A 15,690-nucleotide genomic window follows, 5' to 3' on the forward strand; every position below is an offset into this window, starting at 1 on the left:
TTAGGTGGATCATTGATCTGATCAGTTGTGGCAGTTTGTGTATTACTGTCAAAAACCTGTTGTTGTTCCAGGGGAATTATTTTTAATTCTTGGAAGGGTATTAAAAAAATGACATGGAGAGGTTGAGATAAGGAAGCTAGTTCTTGACTTGCTTTGAAGGCAGTCTGCTGTCTTGCCTAATAAGCTTTTAACGTTGGAATGGTTAAATTGGGAAACCGGCCAAGAACAAAGGGAAGAGAATGTAACATCCCTAGTCCTAGGGCTGGTGGTTCATAGTGTGCTGGAACTGGCAGGTCCCAGTAACAGAGCTGTTACATCCCATTAATTAAGGTGCTGTTACGTTAAAAAGTTACTGTCATTAACTGTTTTATTTTTTTGCAATCCATAATTCTGCAAAGAGTTGTAACATTTTTCAGTCTGATGTCTTCACTGCTACTTTCTGCTTCTTAGTGAAGTACAATTTTCAAATATTGTGTGTTCTAAAGCAACAATTTGCAGAAGATCAATGTAACTGATGAGGTCTTGGTGCCTTATCATTTTATCTGGTTAAAATATGTTGGAAGATTATCTGTCTTGTTTAGGTGCGTAGTAACACAGTGCTGCCTAGGAGACATAAAGTGTATGCTCGCTCTCTCTCTCTCTCTCACACACTCATATTTGTCAGGATTAGTGCTAAATTCCCCCAGTTGTATTTAGTAATGCTTGTGATTCTTTTGTGCTTTGTGACTGAAAACTCATCATAACTGATGCCTAATCTGCAGCTTTGATTTGGGTTCTTACTGTAATCACATTTTAAACGTGCACTGACCCTGTTTGAAGGGTCCTTAAAAAGTTGTTTTTTCACTAGAGATCTGGATTTTAAAGTTGAAAACAAAATGTTGAAAGCTGCTGAAATGGCACTCTATCTAATTCAGTCTTCTTTTCCTCAGCCTTACTTGCCACAAAGGAGAGGGCACGTCCCAATTCAGTCGTTCACCTGGCTGAAAGCCTGAAACAGATCTTAAGCTGAGCCTTGCACTTCCACTCTTCTGTTGCTTGTGGATTGCTTCTGTGCTTTTTGTTTCTGTTTTGGTTCAGGTAGAATTTGAAAGGAAAGTGTCCCTCGGAGAAGCAATACTTGTATTGCATAAACTGGGACAAGGGAGGCCAAGTCACTGGATTTGTAGATCTGTGCTGCCACTGGCAACTTGCTTATCCTCCTGTGCCTTAATTCCCACATCTGGGAAGTGGAGCTAACATTCTGCTTTGCAAACATAAGTGAAATCTCATGCCTCTTCCTCAAGGCACTTTGAATTTTTTTGGCAAGACATCTAGATGTGTACAATGGTGACAATAATTCCTTTGGTTAAGCATTTTGCATGTTGCGGATGTGGACAGTCTGTCTGGAGCAAGAAGGCACTCTGTTGCTGTGACGAATGAGAGTGAACTCAGGAATGCAACGTAGAGAAAAATCTTGATAGGTTTATCACAGTTAATTATTAAATGAACCTTGTATTAAAAACCTTTCTGCAAAATACATTCCTACTTTATTTCTATCATTAAAGAAGACTGTCTCCTCTGTACGGAGAAGAAAAATCTTAATGACTTCAGTAGAGAAACAGCCCACAAAGTTGAATATTTTGAGTCCACCTTTGTTTCTTTAAAACATGGATTTTGCTTACAGCTGATGAGGAAAAAAGTTCTGTAAAAAGCAGATCTCCATAGTACCCCAGCACCTGATACCTGATGACTGTTTTAATTAGATTCTTGCCATCTGTGAAGGCCTATACAAGTTGCCCATTCTTGACTGATGAAGTGTAAAATGGAGATCTGTCATGCAAAGCAGCTTTCTCATACCAAGGTAGCCTTATCATAGAATCATAGAATCATAGAATGGTTTGGGTTGGAAAGGACCTTAAACGTCATCAAGTTCCAATCCCCCCTTGCAAGTTGCCCTTGGTGTTTGCCCCTGCCCTTTCTACCTCTTTGCTGGTTTCTTGTGAAGCAGTGGCTGTTAACGGAAGTATTGTCTCTGAAAATCGAGAATGAGGAAATGTTTATTGTCTGTCACTGATTATTTATTCATTTATTTATTTCCTGAATGATTCCCAGCCAGTCACTTAATCCCTTTATAAACTGGCCATTCATCTCTGAAGTCAAGGCTCTAGGCTGGCTGCCTCACTGGACCCTGTGTGCAGAAGCATCTGAGCTGCTCAGCCTTTCCAGCATTGTGGACAAAAAGAAACTAGAGGTCTGGTTACTCTCTCCAATGTGGTCTTGCCTTTCCTGGGCAAACCTGTCCAAGTTCCTTTATTCTGCTGCTTCAATTATTTTTTTTTTCACCTTGAAAAAAAAAAGGGGAAATATATTCTCTTGTTTTCACAGGATTGTTATAAGGAAACTTTTATCAGTGCTAGTGAGCCATGGTGTAGTAGTATAGTGGGACGGCAGGAACTGCACCTGCCTCTTCTTATTTCTACAGTCTATAAGCTCAAGGAGCTGCGTGGACTGAATACGTACCAAAATCTCAGGGTTTCCCTTCAGTAGTTTGAAGATTTTGTTTGAAGAAGTATGCAATGTTTTATATGTGGAAGTTTTGTCTACATAAACCTTAATGTGAAAATATGGTGGGGGATACTTCAGGAACATTTTTTTTTCATTTTCATTTGTAAATACAATTTTGAAAGCCCTCCAACTATCCGTCTCATTTACTCAGAGCTTCCACTGACCTTTTAATGTGGTAGGAACCTCACCAATCCTATGACTATGTACACTGCAGACTGTGTACAATTTAGGTTTTGAGCATGCTAGAACCTAGATACCAGATGTGTTTTATTCTCATCTACTAAATTTGTGCAGTGCTAAAAAATTCTGCAATTTAAAGACTAGTTAATAAAAGCATTTAATGACCAGGAGTCAAATTGTGCTGTTGTCATTCATTACAGGGTATTCTTCTGTGATTACTTCTGCTCTGAATAAATGTCCAGAAATGTGTAGTTTCTCACAAATTGTACTAGAGGACAGGCATTTATGTTCTATAAAAACAGTGATTCTACGAAATTCACTCACACAGAGTGCTGTGCTTGGCTGACATAAACTTTCAAATGGCCTCATCTTGTAAGCACAGGCAAATCTAAAGTACACATTAAGTGGAGAATTGGCATTTCACAGAGTCACAGAATGTTAGAGATTGGAAGGGACCTCGAAAAATCATCTAGTCCAATACCCCTGCCAGAGCAGGAACAGTGTTTCTTGTTCTCCAGAGTTTAGAGCTTTGTTTTACAATGTCATTCAGTCTTTGAGGGTGCATTCTGGAGATAATAAAGCAAACAGGATGATCAGCAGTAACAAATTTGTGGGTTATAACCTTAGAAGCAGTAGGTTATTTTGCACTAATGTGTTTTTCCCATAAAAGAGATGAACTTTTTTGCTGGTTTATTGGGAATATTTATTATCATCCTGCATTGTATCTGCCTTAAAGTCGGACCCCCACTCTTGGCAAACACTGTGTAGAAGCAGCAAAATAGGGAGCCTGTGCCCTGAATGTATTACTGTTTAAGCATCAATATTGCCAGTGGAACTTAATTTAAAATATAAATCTTGATCTTGAAGCAACTAGGCATTTTGTAGTTGATCTGAGAAGAGCAAAGGCTTCACTAATTACCTTTTTTTTTGCTAGAGATTCAACAGCTGCTTGGAATTTAGTTTTTTTAAGTTGTCAACGTGTCATTTTAGATAGAACATAGAGAACAGAGGATATGAACTCAGCCCTGCTCTTTGCTTCCTCTCACAGCGTTATTCAAACACTGTTCTTTTTATCTGAAAATAAGTGGTATATTGGCATAAATACCTTCCAGTTGTAAATTCTGCTTTTTAAAATTGAAAACTGTCTTTTGTGTGTTTCTTCAGGCCTATCTGGAAAGATTATAAAAGCCATCATAAATGAAGGATTTCAGATCTCAGCTTTGCAGATGGTAGGTTTGCTTTTGTGTATGTCTTTCTGATAAACAGAAGTCAGAGAAGTGCTGTGTGCACTTCACAGCAATGCACAGGTGTTTTCCTGCAATACAAAACCCTTGTGCAGACTGTGTAGCAAGTTTTGGGATCAGCATTTGTGTTTATTATTTGATTGATCAGCTGATCTGTTTCTCATTGCTGGGTGACCTTGAGCCAAAACATTTTACCTTTCTGTATCTCAGTTTCCCTATAGTTAGGAGGAGGATAATAGTATCTGTGTCTTCTGGAGCAATTTGAGATATCTTTACAAAATGTACTAGCTAAGATTAGATAAATGATTGTTAATAACCTTCCTAATTTTTTAAAAAATATATATTTAGTGTGAATTTAGGGGAAGGTTTTTAAAGACATGAAAAGGATTTTGACACCCTGATCAACCTCAGCAGTATAAGGAAGTTGTCACAGAGACTATTCCCAAGAGTAGTCCTGTAAGCCCTGCCCTTTGATTTTTGTGAAACTCTCGAGATCTGAAGTCCTCCCGTGACTCAAATCCCCACCACACACCTTTTCTTTACTGTGCAACAAACACATACTTTTGCATGTCTTAGTAGCATCAGTCAACACTATGTTGTCTCCTTATATTTGAGGTGGAAGAAGATACTGTGTGCTATGATGCCTGTGGCATCATTGGCTAAATTGTTGACAAACTTCATATTGCAGCTATCCAGCCATTCCTTTTACTTAGTTAAACTTAAAAGAGTATTCTGAATGTTTACTGGTTAAAGAAGGGGTGTGTCTGTGTTTTTTTGTTGTAGTTGTTTAAGGCAGACTGGCTAACATTTTTGTTTTCTTAGTTCAACATGGAGCGTACAAATGTGGAAGAATTTTACGAGATTTACAAAGGTGTCGTTCCTGAATATGTGGTAAGCATAAGTTTGAGAAGAATCGGTTTAGAAATAAAATATGATTAAACAAGGTAGCGGTCACATCTTTCCTTTTTTTGGGATTGTGATAGGATTTCTTTTAGGAACCTGATTTTGACAAGTTCTAGCTTGTCTCAAATAAACTAACTCATCTTGAAAATTGTGCTATCTATGTTGTAAGAAAGAAGAACCTTTTGTGAAAATTATTTAGCCAAGGGATTTGTAAAATACGACAGAGTGAAATAAAACTCCCTCAGATAAGTTATTTTATAGTGGTAGGGCAATGAGAATGTGGCACATGTTTATGTTTGTTTGATTTGATATTGCAGTAGTGACTTGGACCGGAATATATATTTATTATTTTGTTCACAATGGGGCTGCTGAATTTTAGTGCTTTCCTAGTGACATTTTGAGCTATTAAGTTTATTGATCTGACTTTTGTAGATTTTCAGAAAATTTAAGAAGTTCAAAGTACGCTGTAATCCCAGTGGACATCTACGACTCTATATATTATTATACCTTGTTGTACTGTAACATAAAATTTCCTGACTGCAGATAGAACAATGGGGATATAAGAAGACAAGCTTGCATTTCTGTATCACCTCTGTCAGAGGATTTTGGTTCATTGTACAAATAGTAACTGCCATGCTATGTACTATGTAAATTATCCTTAATTTTTAAATGGTTGAATTATTAAAAGTTTTCTACACAATTACAAATATTACTCCAGACAGTTACTTATATTACTCTGATAATGACACTTTTTTTTTCTGTTTTTCCCCCCTTTATGATTCTTTAGTCTAATTTACTAAAACAGGGTTTGTAGATTTGTCTTTAAATAGTTTAGGAGCACTGTTAGTTCACCCTCAGACTGGGGAATACTCTTAAAAGTCTCCTCTAATAACACTGTTTTTGACAAGGATCAAAGGAAGATTGGACAGGCAGACTTGTAGGTATGTGACAGAATTCAAATATAGTAATATCTTACCAGTATTTCAGGGTCTAAAGAATCCTGTGATACTGCAAAAATCTCTGCTTTGAACCAAGTTGGAAATTCTCTACCATCTTCTTTTGGACAATCTCTGACCCCCTAATAAGTTGCAAATTTTAGTTATATAATTGGAGAGTTACTCAGAAGGGAAAGTGACATTTAAACAGGGTAAGTCAATAAATAAGTTATGTTTTAGATGGGATTTGAAGAAAAGTGATAATTTAAGGCTCTGTCCTGCAAGCCATATGTGCTGGATGCACTCTGTTGAAACTAATATCTCTGTGCACTTAGGATATCTGTGAAACAGGAAAATGAAGGAAAGCTAATCGTGATGGTAAAGGGATCCAGAGAAGGCACATATGAGAACAGCAATAGATATTGTCAGTGCAGGCCAAATAGGAAGACGTGTACTGCGAAATAGGATATTGAAGAAAGAATATGACCTCTTATATCTGTGACTCAGAACCGTCTGTTTTGATCTGAATTTTATTTATCATCTCAAAATAACTCAGCACAGAAGATACTTGGCATCCAGAAATCCTTTTCAAAAACAGTATTCCCATTTCTTCTGGTTACCCCTTGTCAGTCAGATAAAGGCTTCCCTGTGAAAAGAGAAAGCTGAACAGTTGCCAAAAATTTTAGCTTTGTTGGTATCTCCTCCATGGGATTTTGCATACTATTGATCAGTTTTTGTGCTGTTTTGCTTTGTATTTCCTACTGTAGCCAGAATAGAAAATGAGGGGAAAAGGACAGAGATTATTTTGAGTCTGCTCAGAATCTACCTTGTTAATCAAAAGTGCTTGAGCTTGATTCAGCTCCAGGAATGGTCTTGGTTTACAACAAGCCATATTATTTGATGAATAAACTATTAGCTAAAGAAAATTTGATTTAGCCGTAACTGGCAGTCTTACCAGAGAAACAGGGTCTGCTATTTAAATTCAACTCTGGACTTGCTGAGGCTGAGTAAGGTAGACCAAGCTTGTCTCACATAGTACGACGTGCCTCTGTGCTGCAGTTGATGGCAGCTGTTCTTCAGTCCTCAGCTTTGTGTTGTGATGAAGGAGTCAGGAGTAACTTTGCTCACGTTGTTTGCTGTTGCTGGTGGGATGTCAGTGCTGATACAGAAACAACAGAAGAGGGAGGAACAAGAAAACCACAGTTTGCAGGGGGAATTCCATTGATTCAACTAAAGTTAAAAGCCTGTTTTTTCTCCGCTTTCCTGTTAACAGTTATTTAGATGACAGAATTCAATAAAATTGTAGTAACTGTTACTGTTTCTTAACAGAATGAAATCTATTGCCCTTTGACTTGTTCTTAACAGAGGATCCATTGGTGATAAGACAGTTTTTGGAATTAAAATGTTTATTCATGTTGTAGGCATGAAACTAGTCTGCACTCTTTTCGTGTCCTCTCAGGAATACTTCTACCTACATTTCCTAGGATCAGGTTGATGATAGAAGCACTTGGCTAAAATTCTGCCCCATTGACTTCAGAGTGGGGAGATTAAGCACATACCCTCAGTGTGGAATCCTTTATGAAGATACCAACTCTTTGGAACAACACTGCTTGACTTGTAGTCTTTGTGTATTTAGTTTCCACCACAGTTCATAAAAGGCAGGGAAGGACTTAATCCTTCTTTTTCTACTGCTTTTTTGCCCAGTCTGTATGCTCTTGTTCTTTGCTACGGCTCATCCTTGACCTTCCCGTGGCTGGTGGGTGTGATTGCAGTACCTTGCTTGTCCTCCCTTATTTCTTGTGAATGTTTTTTCCTTTCCCCTTTCCTCATTGGTTTTGATTCTTTTAGTTGTCTGGCTTTGTTTAAAACTTGTCTGCCCAAAATTCTAGACAAGTATGCAATTATAAGGGCATGTTTTTAAAAAGGAAGTTGGACAGAACATCAAAATAGGTTCTTTCTGCTTGTGAAACCTATACCTCTAATTAACAAACTCCCAATTGCCACTAGTGCCTAGAGTTAATTTAAGCTCATGAAAACTAAGACCCATCTTCATCACCCACTCAGAACTCATGATGTCTCTGCACTCTCCAGGAGGCTCCAGGGAAACAGATGTTTTTGGTGTAACTGAGATTCTGGTAACAGTACACCACAAGAATGTTGCCAGATCAAGGACCCTTTCCGTAAGAGGTTGCGCCACAGGCCACTTGCAATTCTGTCCTGCTGGCTTGTGTGTTTCAGCTTCTGTATTAATAGATGAGGAAAAGACAGTGAGAACCAAAAGCCCAAGAGACATTTTAATGACTTAAAGCCATCAAACGGGTGTGTATTTGGAAACAAATATGGGCTGTGTACTGTGCTCCCTGTAGGGAACATTGCAAAGTACATTGCTGCCTGTGGAACTGGCTGAACAGATCTGATTTTTCAGGCTTGTACCCAGCAAAGTGTATTCCATTGATTCAGTCTAATTTGATGAGTTATGGGATACTTCTATGAAATCCAGGTCTAGATCAATAAGGATGTACCCATAGAAGAATTTGAAGTATTATGGTTGCTGTTGCGTGCTGTTCGGTATCCTGTTGAAGCTGAATATCCAATTTACCTCAATTTCCTACCTTCTTAACGAAGTAGCAAAATGGGAAACTTTATTTTGTTGTGAATACTACTGACATCTTTGTTTCATGTCTTTGTCTTCCTAAATGCACCAATATTTATTGTTCCTGTCCTGTAAGTTTGGATCTAGTTTGGGGGAGGAATACAACCCTTGCTACTGCCCAAAGAAGCTCAAATTTGTTTCTGTCTTTTTTCTCTTCCAGGAGATGGTGACGGAGTTGTGTTCAGGTCCTTGCATAGCAATGGAGATTATACAACCCGAGACTCCAAAAGTGTTCAGAGACTTCTGTGGTCCTTCTGACCCTGTAAGTACTTGCTTGAGTGATAAGGAACACTTAAAAAGTCAATGCGCTGTCTACGTGAGTTAAAATATTGCAGTGTGGTATGGCTGCTACGTACCTGCCTTGGAATCATGTAAGCATTACCACCTTATTATGGAGGTCAAATGCTATTCTTAGTGGTCCAACTTGCAAATCCTCTAACTAGTCTTTTGATGTTAGCTAAACTAGAGGATAAAATACTGTGATGATATTTATGTGAAAGGAAAGCTATCTAGGCAAAAATCACTGTTGAAGATTCATAAATATTCTAACAGAAGGCTTCAGAGCCCTGGAAATAGTTATTGGTTGTGCATGCCTGTGTAAATCAAATGTTAGTCTGCTGCAGTCTATGACATTCTCCTAGCATGAAACTGTAAAAGGAGAATTTGTTCCTTTCTTTTTCAGAAGGTCACAAACAAAAAAGGGTGTAGAAGTTCTCGTACCTGTTCACTATGCTAATGCCTTCTAGCCTTTATTTTTCATTTCTTGAGGTGACTAATTGGATATGTGTGATAGTGTGTGCAATTTGGAGACAAGCTTAAGTGCTGTCTCAAAAAGTTTGCAGTTTTTTGTTAAACGAAGGCTACTACCACACAGGAACCGTGAGGTGAGATATAAAGATGGAGGCAATGAGGTCAGGGTTTGTATGTTTTTTTGGTTATGTTCTGATGTTTTAGTTGCAGACTGGGTGGTTTTACCAGTTTCCATGGAAAATATTCACACAGATTAATATTTGAAGGGGAGAACAAGTTGTTCAGGATATATTTTTCTTCAGATCCAAAGTTTCCATTACAGAAAGCATAAGTTAAAGGCATTATCCAAACCTTTTTTCCCCTTCTGTTTGGTAACATTCAAATGTTTCTCCGCTGGGTTAGCATCTTGTAAGCAGAGCATAACCTGTTTATCTGACTTAGTTTTAACTGAAAGATGTTTTTAACTATCAGTAGTAGTGTAGACAATATGGTAATTTACGTTTTGTTTCAAATTCCATGTTTAACATTTCTGGTGTTCAAAACTTTCAAAGATGCAGTGGTTTTATCTGGGCCCATTATATCCTTTTCGTGTTTCTGCTTGTTAAATGTCTGTTATGTTAAAATCAAAATATGCTTGCAAACATCAAAGCTGGTTTAGATTGTTAAAGACAAGTGTGCCTATACAGGGGCCATTTCTCTATTTTCTCTTACTACATCACATAAAAAGCTCTGTCATAGCCATACAATGTGTGTGTGAATAAAGGAATTGTTGATGAGCTGAGTGAACTGAGGGATGTATAAACTGATGGCTTCTGTGGGTAGCACAAGAAAACAGCAAAGGAGGGAACTAAATTCCTGTCTCCCAGACCTCTTGCTAGTGACCTGCCTATGCTGTTTGTGTTTCCATTTTAATGGCTAACTGTGTGACTTGTGAAGTGAAAATGAGTACCTGCCTGCTTCTACTGGAAGCAAGCAGCTGTACGTTTTGCATGCTGACTTCATAGCAGTTACACTAATGGCATGTTTGGAAGACAGGAGGCTGTGTTATATATTTCTGTCTACTGTTTTCTGTAAGAATTGCAAATTAATTGATTCTTCAGGCACATAAAGCATCTGTACAGTAACTACAGCTGCTCTCAAGAGTGATCTTTGCCCGAAATTTACTTGTTTCTTCAGATAGCATTTGTAGCTTGTCCTTGAGGAAGGAGGGACTAAGGTATCTCAGTGGTCTTTTGTCATTCCCCACTGGAGTTGTCAGAGAAGCTCACAACTGAACATTTTGGTTACAATATCTGTCTCAAATAGGAGTATCAGAAACCGTAACAGCAGTTTCATTGTCTAGCAAAGTTATAGACAGACTGTGAAGATACCCTGGAGTTCATATTCAAGTGGTTACAGTAAATCTAAGTGTCATGCGAATAGTGCATTATCATTGAGAGATCTGAATCTCTCTGTAACTTGTTTGTGTGTTTGTTTCTATATGCTGGATCCTGATGTGTGTGCAGCCTGTTTATAGACAGAGGTGAAGAGCAAGTTTACTACAAAATCTACCTGATTGGTTCACTTTGGCTCCTGTTAAATAGTACTCTATTTGGCAAGTAGTGCCATTGAAATCACTGTGATTATTCTCAAAGCAAGGTGCTGTTTGAAGTGAGTAAAGGTGTTGGAATTTGACTTATATAATGATTCTCTCCCAATCACGTGTGCTGTTAATGATCTCTTAGATACATAGCAAGTGTAATAATTAGTTTGTGGCAAGTCAGATATTTAAACTGGGTATGAATGTTAACAGCCCTTTCAGTCTGTTCTCGGTTTTGCAGGGAGATGGTTGCAGTACTCACCAATAAAAGGCAACCAAGAGAGGTGATGCAAATTTTCCCAAATCCAAGTGAGATGTCATTTGGAAATAGGTCTGGTTTCGCCCAAGTCCCTGATGTTTAGGCCTGAAGAAAAAATTAGAGTTGTTACATTTTGAGGATTATACTTTAATAAGCTAGCAATTTATACCAAATGTACAATGCTAAAAATGAAAGGGGACTTTGTGCTATTTTCTGTAACTGGGTAATATTTTGTTAGCACTGCAGGTCAGTAAAGCTCTCTGCCAAAAATATCCTTCATTATAAAACAGCTTATAAATACTTATTAAAACCTCTCATGTGGTAGTAGGGAAGACTACTAACCAAAACCAGGTTGTGAGCCTCGTTGTGGTAGTGTATGAACAGCCTATGAAATCTGGAAAGCGAGCGATAGGATAAAGATATTTATCTGTAAGGAGCTGCGCTGGACATGCTCACTCTCAGAATTACTGTGACCTGATTGAAGAGCTCAGTGTCACCGGTTGCAGGCTTGTGGAACATTTGTCCCCGGTAGATAGTATAGGCACTAGGAGAAATGCTTTTCTGCAGATCTTGCTGCTGCTTTGCATTCTTGTTGTACACTGGCACTTTTCTAGTGAGTGGCCGGCTGGATCATTGCATTCTTAGTGAACTGTCAGCGTCTTTAGTTACACTTGGGTTAAACTCCTGGAGTGCAGCTGGATTGCTGGCCTCATCTGAGGCCTTTCTCTAATCTTTGAGATCAGCAGTGATACTGGTTTTTCTTGTTGTCTGATTGCAGCTTCTAGCTGAGCTGTTCCTCACAGCCAGGTCCCAGACTACTCGTGTGACTTGCTCTTGGTGTCGCTCTGCACCTCATTCTCTCTGTCCTGGAATGCCTCTGTGGCTAATGTGTAGGGCTTAGAAACAGGTATTTACCTTTTGCTTATTGTTGCAGCATCCCTGTAAGAGGCCAGCAGCTGTTCTGATGCCCATCTTGAAAATACTGTTTCTTTAAAATGTTAATAAGGACTGTTTAAAAAAGGTCTCTGAATTCCACCAAGACTGTAGCTTTTCAAGGAGGGAAAGCACTCACAGCCTCTGCTATGCACCCAAAGCTACAAGGTTTGAGATATTGAGATCCTATGAGCAGCTGAGCACTTCTATTTGAATATTTAAATTTCAAATAGGAATGAGATTTCTGAAATGACTTTGAATTCCACTGATTTTCCATGGTTTGTCTAAATCATTTAAGCCCTTTTTCAAAATATACTCTAACATCTTGTTATGCAAGTTGTTAAGTTATGTTTTTCATGCTGGGTGCTATTTCACTCTGTTTCTACTGGTGCAGTTCTGACATTGAGAGAAAAAAAATCACACCTATGGGAAAGAGGTAACTGTTCTAGAAAGCTAGGAAGAGGAGTTTAAAAGTTAATTAAGTCAGATTAGTACAAAACGCAAACCTTTAGAACTTTTGGTACACTATCACTTAGAAATAAAAGTTGCTAACTGCAATCAAAGTTCAACAGAAAAGAAGCTATGTTTCTTCTTCATTGTACAGAAATGAAAGTGCTTGGAGGAGTAGGGGTTAATGCAGCACAGTGTGCAATATCCAGAAAGCTGCTTTGTTTAAGTATAGTAAAAAAAAACCACCCTAAACTATTCAGCATTGATTTTACATTGTTTCACATGAATCAGGAAGCAAAGGCTATAATTGAAAACCTTGGAATAGGAGGATGGTGGCCAGGGAATCCTGTCGCTGCTTGAGCTTGCCAGCATCTATGTTTCAATTGATTGGTGTTTGTGTATTTTTGGCCTCTGGAGCACTTGGCCTCTGGAGGCCTTTTGTTATTACTTAGGTCTGAAGCTAGAGATGCAGTTTTCACATTCTTCATACAGCTTCTATGTTGAAATAGCTGCTGGCGACATTTTGTCATGGAATTGTTGAGGTGATTATGTAGTATTCATAAGACACTTGTAAAATGTTGCAGAAATTAGATACACTTTTTTTTTTTTTTTAAATTTACCTTTCTTTTGAACTTTCTTCATACAGAAATTAAAAGGTTTGTTATAACATGTGATTCCAGGAGTCTACATCAGCTACATGTTCCTGGCTGACTGCATAACTTTTAGTAGTCTTAAGAACTTTTAGTTAGGATTGGCAGTACACTACAAGTGACTCAAGTACCTTCTGCTGGGAGGTAGTATTGAAGTGATGGGACGTGCTGCAGTATTTCTGCATCTAGTGGGCTGAAAAGGGATTTTAATATACTTGCTTTAGGTCCTAACCTGCATTCTTTTTCCTTTGAGGATTTGCAATTTTAAGGGTAGCAGTGTATTAACAGTTTTAGTATTTTTGAATCAATGCCAAAGAGCTAAAAGGAAGATTAGATGGTTTAAAATAAAGCAGTGAATTGAAAGAGCTGGAGTCTGCTTTAGCTCCATTCCTGACCTCCCAGTGTAACCTTGGACAAAAAGTTCAATATGTTTCTGCCTCAGTTATCACATCAGTTAAATATGGATAACGGTATGAGCCAAAGAGCACTGTTGCTGTAAGATTTGTGTTTGCGTAGACCTCCTGTGAATCTCTAGCACGGAAAAATATCTACATGTGAGGCCAAAAATGTTCATATTCATTCCTAGAACTACATTAGCAGCATGACATTTTCATATTACATCGGATAAAAAATAGTTCAGTGGAAGACAGAAAGAAATATAAAAGAATATTATTGAGCTTCCAAGTATTCATCTTCTGGTAATACCTTCATAACTGTTTCAATGTGGATTCTCCCTGTAGCCTAGTGAGCCTTGATCAGAGTGTTGACAATGAAGTAGATAATGTGTTTCAAGAGAAATAAGATTTATTAATCTAATTCTTTGATGAGGAAAATTTCATATAATTGATTATCTGCTTGGATAGCCTGAGTCATGTAAGAATAATAAAAATTTTAATTCAGTGCCAGACCATTATCAGCTAGAGTAGCAAACAGATCGATCGATACCAGTTACGATATCCTGCTGTCTAAGCCTGCAGTGGGAAAGACATGATTGAATTGCTTAGATGTTATTTAGGGTCAGTCATCTGACTCTGTCCTTTCAGTTTTTGATTTCCACATCAGCCTCTGCAGGTCTAATGAAAATGTGTTCTAGACCATGCTAAGGTCTCTCAGTTGAGGACATGGTAATTTTTGACTAAGTGTCTGTGGAGGGAGATTCTTCCCTCTAGTGCAGCCCCCTTTTGCTGAGCTGACACTGCTCATTCAGAAAGCCCAAAGCCTCAGTGGGTTCAGGACTTCTCCTATGTTGTTCTGTGGGGTGTTCTGACACCCCTGTGTGCGTGGGCAGGGGGCTTATGAAGACTGGATCTAGAAGAAAGGAAGAGTTACGACTGCTGTGTTCTAATGACCTACAGTTGCAATGTGACTGTAACCATGAGTTGCCACCACCGCTTTAGACTATCAGTATGTTGGTGTATGGTTTGAAATTGACCTCCAAAAGTGTTAGTTTGTTGTCAGAGACAATCCTGTGTCTGTGTGGATGCCAGACACCACACCTGTGGCAGTGAGTTGCTTTCCCTGGTTTAAAACGGATGGAATCTGCACTGGCTGCACCACAAACCAGACTGACACATCAATGCTGTATTTGTTCTTCCTGTCAAAGCTGTGTGTAGCCCTGGGAGCAGATGAGAGTCAAGAATCCCATAATTTTTATAGGCATTAATTCAGTTTTCATAGTAAGTTCTCCTGATGTGTTTCTCGTGCTTCTGAATGGGTATTGCAGAGGTCTCCCAGCCCCTGACACCCTCCCCTGCTGCCCCATTTGCTTTGATCATGTGTGTGTATGTGCGTTGTAGAGGCATGCATGCATGATCTGATTGCAGTTTTGAGGTGACCTGCTTAGAGCTCTGTGTCTTGCATACTGTCTTCTCCAAGCCACCCTTTGCAGGTGATGGGAAGTCCTTTGGTAGGCAAAGGGACTTCATCCTCACTGAAATGTGTCTTTATGGGGAGATGAGAACAAAAATCAGAGTATTAGTAGTGGAGGAAGAGCCTTTTGCTTGCAAGTGGCTTGCTTTAAATGTGGCTTGTTATTGCCTGAGGGTTGCTGTCATATGATGGCTGTTCAGTGTCACGGGGAACTGGAGGTTGTAGGCTCACTTTCATTCTTTGTGGGTAGGTGCATATATGTTGAAACTTGCTGTTATTAGTGGTGACTGGCAGTCTCCACCAGGAGACTATATACTGACAGAGCCCTCAAGACTGAGCTCTGCTTTAAATCCAATGTGATTGAAGCATGTTGGCAAGGTTATAGTTTGAAAAAAACTTTTATCTGACACTTGTCTGAGGCTCCAGAGCTACCAGACTTGAAAATGTCAGCAGTGCCACATTTTCTGCCTAAAAAAATCTTGGATGCGAGGTCATTGGACTTGGATTCAGTGGTCACAAATTACAGTAATTTGGTAAAGTAGATAATAAAAGATATTGCAGTGTCTGATATCAAGCCCACTACCACCACAGACACGACGCAGGAGGAGTCTGCTCCTTTCATCCTCTGGAGAGAAGGTGCTGGGGACCTCTGGGAGAGGAGTAAAACTGGAGTACATTTGCATCTTGTTTCCAGTTGCTGCAATGCTTTTTTTTTTTTTTTTTTTTTTTTTTTTCCTTTCT

At 38.8% G+C, this 15,690-nt stretch overlaps 1 protein-coding gene across 1 annotated transcript in view; it reads left to right on the plus strand.

The window, feature by feature from the left end:
• NME7 (NME/NM23 family member 7) overlaps positions 1–15,690 on the plus strand; it is a gene marked incomplete at its 5' end in the record, with an annotated part of 59,358 nt that overhangs the window by 16,716 nt on the left and 26,952 nt on the right. The window contains 3 exons of the mRNA XM_010078904.1: positions 3,889–3,953; positions 4,791–4,859; positions 8,620–8,721. Of these exons, the coding sequence (XP_010077206.1) occupies positions 3,889–3,953; positions 4,791–4,859; positions 8,620–8,721 (236 nt within the window). The remainder of the gene's footprint in view (positions 1–3,888; positions 3,954–4,790; positions 4,860–8,619; positions 8,722–15,690) is intronic.

The sequence above is a fragment of the Pterocles gutturalis genome, unplaced genomic scaffold (genome assembly GCF_000699245.1).
Source record: "Pterocles gutturalis isolate BGI_N339 unplaced genomic scaffold, ASM69924v1 scaffold18258, whole genome shotgun sequence".
Lineage (NCBI taxonomy): Eukaryota > Metazoa > Chordata > Aves > Pterocliformes > Pteroclidae > Pterocles > Pterocles gutturalis.